The 11172-nt window shown below is 38.2% G+C and overlaps 1 protein-coding gene across 1 annotated transcript; it reads right to left on the bottom strand.

Moving 5' to 3' along the window:
* Positions 1-3024: 3024 nt before the first annotated feature.
* On the bottom strand, positions 3025-7655 carry LOC128857662 (mucin-2-like). Its single transcript, XM_054093410.1, has 2 exons — positions 7652-7655; positions 3025-7604 (listed from the first exon to the last, which is right to left on the bottom strand). The coding sequence occupies exons 1-2, from the start codon at positions 7653-7655 to the stop codon at positions 4198-4200; spliced, it is 3411 nt and encodes a 1136-aa protein (XP_053949385.1). The 3' UTR covers positions 3025-4197.
* Positions 7656-11172: the final 3517 nt, after the last annotated feature.

Here is an 11172-nt window from a genome sequence, read left to right on the forward strand (position 1 = left end):
TCAAAAACAGACCGTAAATTCATTGGAACTTCTCGCTCGTATGTATGTGTGAGTATTTATTAAATTTTCCTTTGCTGCCTGCTACCAACAAGTGTCACAGGATGTATGCTGCCGAAGAATATTACAAGCCATTTGCAGAGTGGCACATCCTCTCAAGAAGCTCAAGCAAGAGAAGCAGATCCACATCAAACATTCTGTTGTCTGCGAATTGCTTGAATGTGTGACCTGCGGTTGACAGCTGACATGACTTCTGTCAACATAAATCAATCAGTCAAAATGCTACTCTTTTATCACCTTTGTTGAGTAAATGCCACTGAAAGTGTTGGCAAAAGTGGTGGATGACTGACACAACACGCTTTGAAAGCGCGCAAAGTGTAAATGCAATTTGTAAGTTGATATCCGAGCTGGAAGAGAAACTTTCATAGAGTGACAGTGATATTGAAATATGTTATATTGAAGACATTGAGAATAAGGGAAAAATGAATGAATTTAATTTATTTTATTAAACAAAATTTTATATATGGAGCAAAACACGTCAAGCATGTCCATCTAAATACTTTATCGCGTCGATTCCATTGAAATTTGGTGAAGATGTTCTATGTTACTTATGTTACAGTAGCATAAATTGTGTAGGAATGCTGAGTGGTTTGCGAGTTAGAGGGATTGACAGTCTGTTTGTTAAAGAATTTCGTTCTTGAATTGATCTAAAAAAAATTAAATAAATATTTTATAATGAATTTTTTCGCGCTTTCCGATTACAAACTAAAATAAAAATTTACAAGTGAAAAAAAATGCGCGCTTGCCGAGTAAATATTAAAAGAAATTTAGAAACTAAAAAAAAATTTTCCCAATTTTTTGGAAAAATTTATTAAAATTAATTAAATTAATTTTTTTTTTGTGAAATTTGTAAATGAATTTTGATCTTGAACGCATTCTTCGTTTATTGGTACATTTTTTTTTTCTATTTGTTTTTATATTATATTGTATGTTTATAAATATATAATACAGAAATATTTCTTTTGTCTAATGCAGGTGTAGTAGGTCTTTTTGTAACTAGTCCGATACTGGTCACTATCGAACTAGTTATTTTGAAACTAGTCTGATTATAGTCACTATCGAACCTGTTTACATATAATGCCTGTTCAAGAACTAGAATTATTATATATTTTTTGATTATATTATATTATATTTTTCAAGGCTCATTACTTTAATTTTTTTTTAATAATACTCAAATGAAAGCTTGGAATTTTTCTTTCAAAATTATATCTAACTTTTTATGGAGTGATATAATATCATAATTGAATTTTGATCTTGCATGCATTCTTTCACGGCATTCACTCATCGTGCAGGCGATAAATTTGCAGCTGTTAGAAAAAACCAAGTTGTGAGTTGGAAATTTACGCTGGTAAAGTTTTCAATATTAGTAAAAAATTTTTAATGAAGTAAATTTTTAATGTATTATTTAAACTAAATAAAATTTGAGACCTAATTTTTCACTTTTTTCCTTCCTCAATGCAGCCAAAGTTTGGAAAGAATAATCTTTCTGTCGATATCGATTGGCGAGGATTTTTTGTTGCGGCAGATATTGAATGCGTCGGGTAGTCACTGTTAATGAAATCTGAATATTTGATCCTGACTCCGAGGTCCATAAACAAGGTCGAAATGCTTGGAGAGCGACTTACCAAAGCGAGGATGTTCAAGGCGCAATCGAATTTTTTCCGCCATTGCTTTTGGAATCCGCGGTATCACTCACCGTTAGTGTATTACTGCCAAAAAGACAATTCTAATTATGTTGATGACCTGGAGCTATTGATGTCATCGGCCCATTCTTCATTTATTGTGTGAGAGGGTTTAATGAAAGAAGGCATTCCGACGTTGTCGCTCCCATCTTAAAGTCTTCATAATGACCAGTGACTTTTTTCTTTTGTTTTTCTGTTCATTTTATTTCTATCTTCCATGATGAAGTCACACCTCAAAGGAACTTTATTTCAGATCACTTAATAAATATTTCGCATGACAGCTGTGCCGATTCACGAAACTCTGTGAAAACAATGGCTACATTCTTTCCATTCCCCTTTTTTTCTAGGGAGCTCAACTTGGGCAATGTAAGGTGATGATCGGAGTCTTTCAGAAACATAATAGGACTATGAATAAGTTCGTGCGGTTTTTTTTCGAAATTTGAAACTTTATTGACGTAAAATGGTTACAAATTTAATATTCAAAATATTGTCCATCGCTTACTACTACTTTTTCCCATCTTTCTGGCAATTCACGGATTCCCTTTGTGAAAAATTCGGTCGGTTTTGCCGCAATCCACGAATCGATCCATTTTTTGATTTCATCGTAATTACGGAAGTGCTGGTCAGCCAGGCCATGTTGCATCGATCGGAAGAGATAGTAATCGGATGGCGCAAGGTCTGGACTATACGGCGGGTGGGGTAGGACATCCCATTTGAGCGTTTCTAAGTATGTTTTGACCACTTGTGCAACATGTGGCCGAGCATTGTCATGTTGCAAAATAACTTTGTCGTGTCTATCGGCGTATTGCGGCCGTTTTTCTCGCAGTGCTCGGCTCAAACGCATCAATTGTCGTCGGTAGACATCCGCCGTAATCGTTTCATTCGGTTTCAGTAGCTCATAATACACAACACCCAGCTGGTCCCACCAGATACACAGCATAACCTTCAGGCCATGAATATTCTGCGCCGACGTCGATGTTGAAGCATGGCCAGGGTATCCATACGTTGCCCGACGTTTTGGATTGTCGTAATGGACCCACTTTTCATCGCCAGTCACAATTCGATGCAAAAAACCCTTTCTTTTGTGCCGTTGAAGCAGTTGTTCGCATGCCATAAAACGGCGTTCAACGTCTCTTGGCTTCAATTCATACGGCACCCAATGGCCTACCTTTCGGATCATTCCCATGGCTTTTAAACGTTTGGAAATGGTTGATTGATCAACTCCCAAAGTTTTTGCAACCTCTTCTTGCGTTTGAGCCGGATCTTGATCGAGCAATTCCTCCAATTCGGTATCCATGAACTTTGGCGGCGCACCCTCGCGTTCTTCGTCTTCCAAGCCAAAATCACCACTTTTAAAGCGTGCAAACCACTTCTGGCACGTTCGCTCAGATAGAGCATGCTCACCATAAACTTCCACCAAGATACGATGACTTTCGCCTGCTTTTTTCTTCATATTAAAATAATGAAGAAGAATTCCCCGCAAAAACACATTATTTGGCACGAAATTCGACATTTTCAAGTGTGGTAAAAATATTGTTGTTTACGCTTCAAATAAAAAACTTATACTGACGTTTGTGCCTTACGACAGTAGCTCTCCAATGAATGTTTGGAAATGTGGATCGATGGAATAATAATCAAGTTACGCCATCTGTTGTAAAACCGCACGAACTTATTCATAGTCCTATTACTATGGTAAATAGTTGATCTTATTTCGTAGTGTGCGCAGAGATGTGAGACCAACAAATTATGCTACATCATTTGCCTGCTCCTACAGGTACTATGAAATCGGTGCTCATCTTCCGAGGCAACTTGACTTAACTACTCAAATCATTAATTGGTAGCACTTTTTTCCTTGTTCACTCTTCTCGAAAGCAGAGGGACTCGACAAGACTATTCCATCGTACATGGTTCTGAGCTGTTGTTTTTGCGCAGTCCCATGTGATGCCGGCATCTGCCAGCTTGCGCATCATCGACCTTCTCCAAGTATTCTTTGGCCGACTGCGAGCTCTGCTCTCTTGGGGGTTCCAGCCTAGTGCCATTTTCGTAATGCTATCTGATAGTTTTTTAAGCGTGGGACTTATGCACCGCCCCTTTCTGCAATTAATTTGCCATGCCTAGGATGGGTTCCTCATTCATTGATCTCCACAACGCGTCGTTGGAGAAGGTCTGCCAAACACCTAACAGAAGTGTACTCGCCAATTATTTATTTTAATATTTTAAATGAAGCAATTAAATGTGAAAACAAAAACTTAAACAAAAAGCACAACTTATTTATTCTTCAATGAACCCCTGTCGTCTTAAAAATAAAGCTACACATGTATTTACTTCTAGTCTAGAAAAGCATATTATACTTTTTCTACCAGCTCCTCCATTGGACGCATGTCTAGAAAATCATTATTTCTAAAATCACAAATACTTAAAATTACGATACCACCAACGAAATACAGAAAGTGATCGATCACAGTGACTCAGAAAAGATTTCGTACGTATTCGGTTGTGTTGCCATACCACTATACCTGCTGGATTGAGGATATTGATAAGGATATGGGAAGAGTTGAGGATACGGCAAAGGATAAAGATATTGGAAACCATGAGGATATGGGAAAGCAAAAGGATAATTAGGAACGTGCACCGGATAAGGACAACATGAACTAGGTGATGGGCATGGTGGCTTAGGTGTATATGGAGGAATTTTTGGTGATACAGTAGTGGGTTCTAAAGTAGCTGTGGTTGTTGCTAAGGTAGTCGACGAAGTCGAAAGAGTAGTCGGTGGCAAATTAGATGATGTTGTGGGAGGACATGTAGGGGTCAGAGTGGTTGGTGGCTCAGTAGACGTTGTAGTTTCGGGCGTGGTTGTTGTTAAGGTAGTTGGTGAAGTGGGAACAGTAGTTGTTGGATACGTAGGTGGTAAAGTAGATGTTGCAGTTTCGGGCGTGGTTGTTGTTAAGGTAGTTGGAGAAGTGGGAACAGTAGTTGTTGGATACGTAGGTGGTAAAGTAGACGTTGTAGTTTCGGGCGTGGTTGTTGTTAAGGTAGTTGGTGAAGTGGGAACAGTAGTTGTTGGATACGTAGGTGGTAAAGTAGACGTTGCAGTTTCGAGCGTGGTTGTTGTTAAGGTAGTTGGTGAAGTGGGAACAGTAGTTGTTGGATACGTAGGTGGTAAAGTAGACGTTGTAGTTTCGGGCGTGGTTGTTGTTAAGGTAGTTGGTGAAGTGGGAACAGTAGTTGTTGGATACGTAGGTGGTAAAGTAGACGTTGCAGTTTCGAGCGTGGTTGTTGTTAAGGTAGTTGGTGAAGTGGGAACAGTAGTTGTTGGATACGTAGGTGGTAAAGTAGACGTTGTAGTTTCGGGCGTGGTTGTTGTTAAGGTAGTTGGTGAAGTGGGAACAGTAGTTGTTGGATACGTAGGTGGTAAAGTAGACGTTGCAGTTTCGAGCGTGGTTGTTGTTAAGGTAGTTGGTGAAGTGGGAACAGTAGTTGTTGGATACGTAGGTGGTAAAGTAGACGTTGTAGTTTCGGGCGTGGTTGTTGTTAAGGTAGTTGGTGAAGTGGGAACAGTAGTTGTTGGATACGTAGGTGGTAAAGTAGACGTTGCAGTTTCGGGCGTGGTTGTTGTTAAGGTAGTTGGTGAAGTGGGAACAGTAGTTGTTGGATACGTAGGTGGTAAAGTAGACGTTGTAGTTTCGGGCGTGGTTGTTGTTAAGGTAGTTGGTGAAGTGGGAACAGTAGTTGTTGGATACGTAGGTGGTAAAGTAGACGTTGCAGTTTCGAGCGTGGTTGTTGTTAAGGTAGTTGGTGAAGTGGGAACAGTAGTTGTTGGATACGTAGGTGGTAAAGTAGACGTTGTAGTTTCGGGCGTGGTTGTTGTTAAGGTAGTTGGTGAAGTGGGAACAGTAGTTGTTGGATACGTAGGTGGTAAAGTAGACGTTGTAGTTTCGAGCGTGGTTGTTGTTAAGGTAGTTGGTGAAGTGGGAACAGTAGTTGTTGGATACGTAGGTGGTAAAGTAGACGTTGTAGTTTCGGGCGAGGTTGTTGTTAAGGTTGTTGGTGAAGTGGGAACAGTAGTTGTTGGATACGTAGGTGGTAAAGTAGACGTTGTAGTTTCGGGCGTGGTTGTTGTTAAGGTAGTTGGTGAAGTGGGAACAGTAGTTGTTGGATACGTAGGTGGTAAAGTAGACGTTGCAGTTTCGAGCGTGGTTGTTGTTAAGGTAGTTGGTGAAGTGGGAACAGTAGTTGTTGGATACGTAGGTGGTAAAGTAGACGTTGTAGTTTCGGGCGTGGTTGTTGTTAAGGTAGTTGGTGAAGTGGGAACAGTAGTTGTTGGATACGTAGGTGGTAAAGTAGACGTTGTAGTTTCGGGCGTGGTTGTTGTTAAGGTAGTTGGTGAAGTGGGAACAGTAGTTGTTGGATACGTAGGTGGTAAAGTAGACGTTGTAGTTTCGAGCGTGGTTGTTGTTAAGGTAGTTGGTGAAGTGGGAACAGTAGTTGTTGGATACGTAGGTGGTAAAGTAGACGTTGTAGTTTCGGGCGTGGTTGTTGTTAAGGTTGTTGGTGAAGTGGGAACAGTAGTTGTTGGATACGTAGGTGGTAAAGTAGACGTTGTAGTTTCGGGCGTGGTTGTTGTTAAGGTAGTTGGTGAAGTGGGAACAGTAGTTGTTGGATACGTAGGTGGTAAAGTAGACGTTGCAGTTTCGGGCGTGGTTGTTGTTAAGGTAGTTGGTGAAGTGGGAACAGTAGTTGTTGGATACGTAGGTGGTAAAGTAGACGTTGTAGTTTCGGGCGTGGTTGTTGTTAAGGTAGTTGGTGAAGTGGGAACAGTAGTTGTTGGATACGTAGGTGGTAAAGTAGACGTTGCAGTTTCGAGCGTGGTTGTTGTTAAGGTAGTTGGTGAAGTGGGAACAGTAGTTGTTGGATACGTAGGTGGTAAAGTAGACGTTGTAGTTTCGGGCGTGGTTGTTGTTAAGGTAGTTGGTGAAGTGGGAACAGTAGTTGTTGGATACGTAGGTGGTAAAGTAGACGTTGCAGTTTCGGGCGTGGTTGTTGTTAAGGTAGTTGGTGAAGTGGGAACAGTAGTTGTTGGATACGTAGGTGGTAAAGTAGACGTTGTAGTTTCGGGCGTGGTTGTTGTTAAGGTAGTTGGTGAAGTGGGAACAGTAGTTGTTGGATACGTAGGTGGTAAAGTAGACGTTGCAGTTTCGAGCGTGGTTGTTGTTAAGGTAGTTGGTGAAGTGGGAACAGTAGTTGTTGGATACGTAGGTGGTAAAGTAGACGTTGTAGTTTCGGGCGTGGTTGTTGTTAAGGTAGTTGGTGAAGTGGGAACAGTAGTTGTTGGATACGTAGGTGGTAAAGTAGACGTTGCAGTTTCGGGCGTGGTTGTTGTTAAGGTAGTTGGTGAAGTGGGAACAGTAGTTGTTGGGTGCGTAGGTGGTAAAGTAGACGTTGTAGTTTCGGGCGTTGTTGTTGGTAAGGTAGTTGGTGAAGTGGGAACAGTAGTTGTTGGATGCATAGGTGGTAAAGTAGACGTTGTAGTTTCGGGCGTAGTTGTTAAGGTTGTTGGTGAAGTGGGAACAGTAGTTGTTGGATACGTAGGTGGTAAAGTAGACGTTGTAGTTTCGGGCGTGGTTGTTGTTAAGGTAGTTGGTGAAGTGGGAACAGTAGTTGTTGAATGCGTAGGTGGTAAAGTACAAGGTGTAGTTTCGGGCGTGGTTGTTGTTAAGGTAGTTGGTGAAGTGGGAACAGTAGATGTTGGGTGCGTAGGTGGTAAAGTACAGGGTGTAGTTTCGGGCGTGGTTGTTGTTAAGGTAGTTGGTGAAGTGGGAACAGCAGTTGTTGGCAAAGTAGATGATGTAGTAGAATTTTCGATCTCTGGCAATGGAGTTGCTACTAAAAGGTGAGAGAATATAAGTAAATACCCATAGTGCAGTTTTATTTTGTAGAAGTAGAGATGATACTTACTACTTAAAACGACTTCAATCACCAGATTGTTGTAATTTGGTTGGCGAACCGAAACGTTAGCAAGTGAGGGGCCTGAAAATATAACTAAATATGAAGCATTCAAACATAAACATAAAATATAAAGAAAAATTAGAGATTACTTTCGCGCTTACCAGTTTTCAGCGCACCAGCCGAATCTGCGATCGAAAGTTTGAAGTGTTTGAAAAAACAGAAAATTGACAAAAATATTAAAAATTATTTTCACACTTACCAGTTCCCTCCGCACCAACTTGCCCGCGCTGCCATAAAATAAAAGCGACTCCAGTCATTATTTGCCAAATCGCGATAGTTCGTTTAATTTCCATCATTTTTTGCGATATTCCTATAAGCAACAAAACAAATTTGAATTTTTCTAGAGGAGCACACAATGGAGTACTCAGAGAGAGGAAAAGATGCCTACAATTAATTCAGCTACTTTTTTTATATATCGATGCAGCATCGGCTAATAAAGGCATGTCACAAATCATAGTAAACTAGTCTAAAAGTCACACAACGTGGCTGAAATGAGCTTCTGAGGACAATAAATCTAAAACTTACATTGAAATTGCTTTAACGCTAATGAAATGAAATAATCCCAATATCTTCACCCTTAATTTCCGGTAGACTAGCGTACAAAAATATGGTTTCACAATTTAGACTCTTCCCTAACGAGATATGGTAATTCAATTCCTGGAGTTCAGTTACAAATCGAGAACCGGTTACTCCACAACCAGAAAGAGCAGACTGACCTTTAGCGTCGATGCACGTTTGAAAAATTGAACCCGCATTCAGAGGGACAGCAGAGGTTGGACGAGTCTCGTGGTCTCTGATGCCGAAGCCTGGGTAATTTAGAGACCCGAAACTACAGCCAATTGGGGCTGAGAAAGCATGGAAAGCGACTATTGAAAGTGACATTATTCATCGAAAACAAATTTCTGAGGAAAGATAGTGGCTGGACAGTCTGAACTCGCTGGCTATATCTTGCAACACGACAACACGCTGGCCCATTCCTCGTTTATTGTATAGGAATTTTTAGCGAAAAAATAGATTCCAGTGTTCACGCATCTACTCTAAAGCATGAATATGTCCATCTGCGTCTTTCTTTCTTTAATATTTTTAAATTGTTTTCTAATTTATACACTTCTTTTATTTTTTCAAGTTTTTATTATTTTTTATTAAATTTTTTTATAAATTTGTTATTAAACATATATTTTTTTATAAATAGTTCCTTTTTCGTTATTTTTTTTTTAATTTTTGATTTTGTAAATTTTTGAAATTGTGTTTAAGTTTTTACGAAATGTTTATTTATTTCATTATTTATAATTTTTTAGTAGTTTTCGTTTGTTTTTTTGTACAAACTTTTTTTAATTCTTTTTTACGTTTGTTCATGAAGAACAAAATTTTTTAATTTTTTTTAACCTTTTAATATTTTAATAACAAAGTTTTTAATTTTTTGTTTTGTTGTTTTTTAGTTTTTACCATTTTTCAATTTTTTTATTATTATTAATTTTTTAATATTTTTCATACAATTTTTTATTAATGTTTTTTATAAAAGGCGGAACTAAGTTTTAAGTTTATTTATGTTTATAAGACAAAATTTATATATGTTTTATTATTAAATATTTTATATTTTTGTATACTTGTTTATATTTTTTTTATATCATACTTCCCTACAATTTTTTTAATACTTTTAATTTCTTAATTTTTTTATTAATTGATATTTGTATTATTTTTATAAAAAAAAAATTTTTTTATAAAAATTTTTGAGAAATATTTAAACCTTTTTTTTTTAATTTTAATAATAATAAATTGAATAAAGTGAAGCTGAGCAATTTTATTTACTTAAAATTTTCTTTACTTCTTTTCGTTCTAAATACACATCGATGTACCTTTCCTTTGAAATCAGTTGCTTATTTAGCTTATTTACCACCAGGACCAAATGGAGCACCAAATGCAGGACTTTATAATTATCTTTGATTATTTATACAGGAAATGTTTTAAGGCCACGCGACAAAGTAACTAACTACTCACTACTTCCACACAGTTAATTCTGTAAAAATGGACCCTGCCTGTTTAAATATTAAATACTATATTTAGTCGTAGGCTTAATAAACCTGTTATATATTTGCTAAAATTGCATAGTTGAATTTAAAAAATGTGCGTATCGGCATTGAACGTGTTTTACATAAGATGTACATGCAAATGTGATTGAAGCAAATTCTAAATAGAGCACGCGTAACATTTTTTCTAATATTACATGTGTTATTTAAAATTAACAAATATTTTAGCGTAATTTTCAAAATATCAATAACCGCAATACACGCGTCGGTAGACTAGAAAGCTTCAATAGGAATTCCACACTCGGGTGTGCTGTAGCTGGGTGTAGGAGTCATGACGAATCTGCATATGCAAGGTGGTCGCACAAGAGCAACAACAGCATTTGCGTGTATTTTGTTATCAGTATTTAAATAAACAAAGAAACAGGCCACTTTGACATATATTAAATCGTAAGATGGGGGTTTTAAAAAATCTAAAGTGAAGCCTAAGGTCACTAGTTTGATATCTTTTCAATTACCAATTAAATTTAAATATTAAATAAAATAAAATTTAAACAGGGGGTTTTCATAAATTTGAGCCCTTTATGCCATATAAAAGCGGAAAAAACCGAGTAAACACAGATATTTTGAGCATTGAAGAGCAAACAACGCGGTCTTATCGTATTTAAAAATTAACAATTTTAAAATGCAATTCAACTCAATGAACTAAAAGAAGAGCTGCTCTTGAAAATTTCGTTTCAGTATGGTTTTCATCATCATGCTGGTCTCCTTGTCGCGGGGATGAGGCTTAAGTGGTGGTTTGACCCCCATATCATGGGGACCAACCCAACACGAACTAAGAAGGAAGCTCCATACGAGGATTGGCTAGCCATCCACCCACTTTACGGCAAAATTGGTGGCCATCCAATCACCATATGAATATGATATATGATAGGCGGCCGCCGTAGCCGAATGGGTTGGTGCGTGACTACCATTCGCAATTCACAGATAGAACGTTGGTTCGAATCTCGGTGAAACACCAAAATTAAGAAAAAAAAACATTTTTCTAATAGCGGTCGTCCCTCGACAGGCAATGGCAAACCTCCGAGTGCATTTCTGCCATGAAAAAGCTCCTCATAAAAATATCTGCCGTTCGGAGTCGGCTTAAAACTGTAGGTCCCTCCATTTGTGGAATAACATCAAGACGCACACCACAAATAGGAGGAGGAGCTCGCCCAAACATCCAAAAAGGGTGTACGCGCCAATTATATATATATATATAATCACCATATGAAGATCACCGTACCGACGTACCTGTTAATCCTTAACCCTCATCATCCCATCATCTCCTCTCCTCATGGGGTATGTAATCCGGAGCTTCCTTACATCGTCTTGGAAGGTCACAAAGCTGGACGATCCCAAGG

The sequence above is a fragment of the Anastrepha ludens genome, chromosome 3 (assembly GCF_028408465.1).
Source record: "Anastrepha ludens isolate Willacy chromosome 3, idAnaLude1.1, whole genome shotgun sequence".
Taxonomy (NCBI): Eukaryota; Metazoa; Arthropoda; class Insecta; order Diptera; family Tephritidae; genus Anastrepha; species Anastrepha ludens.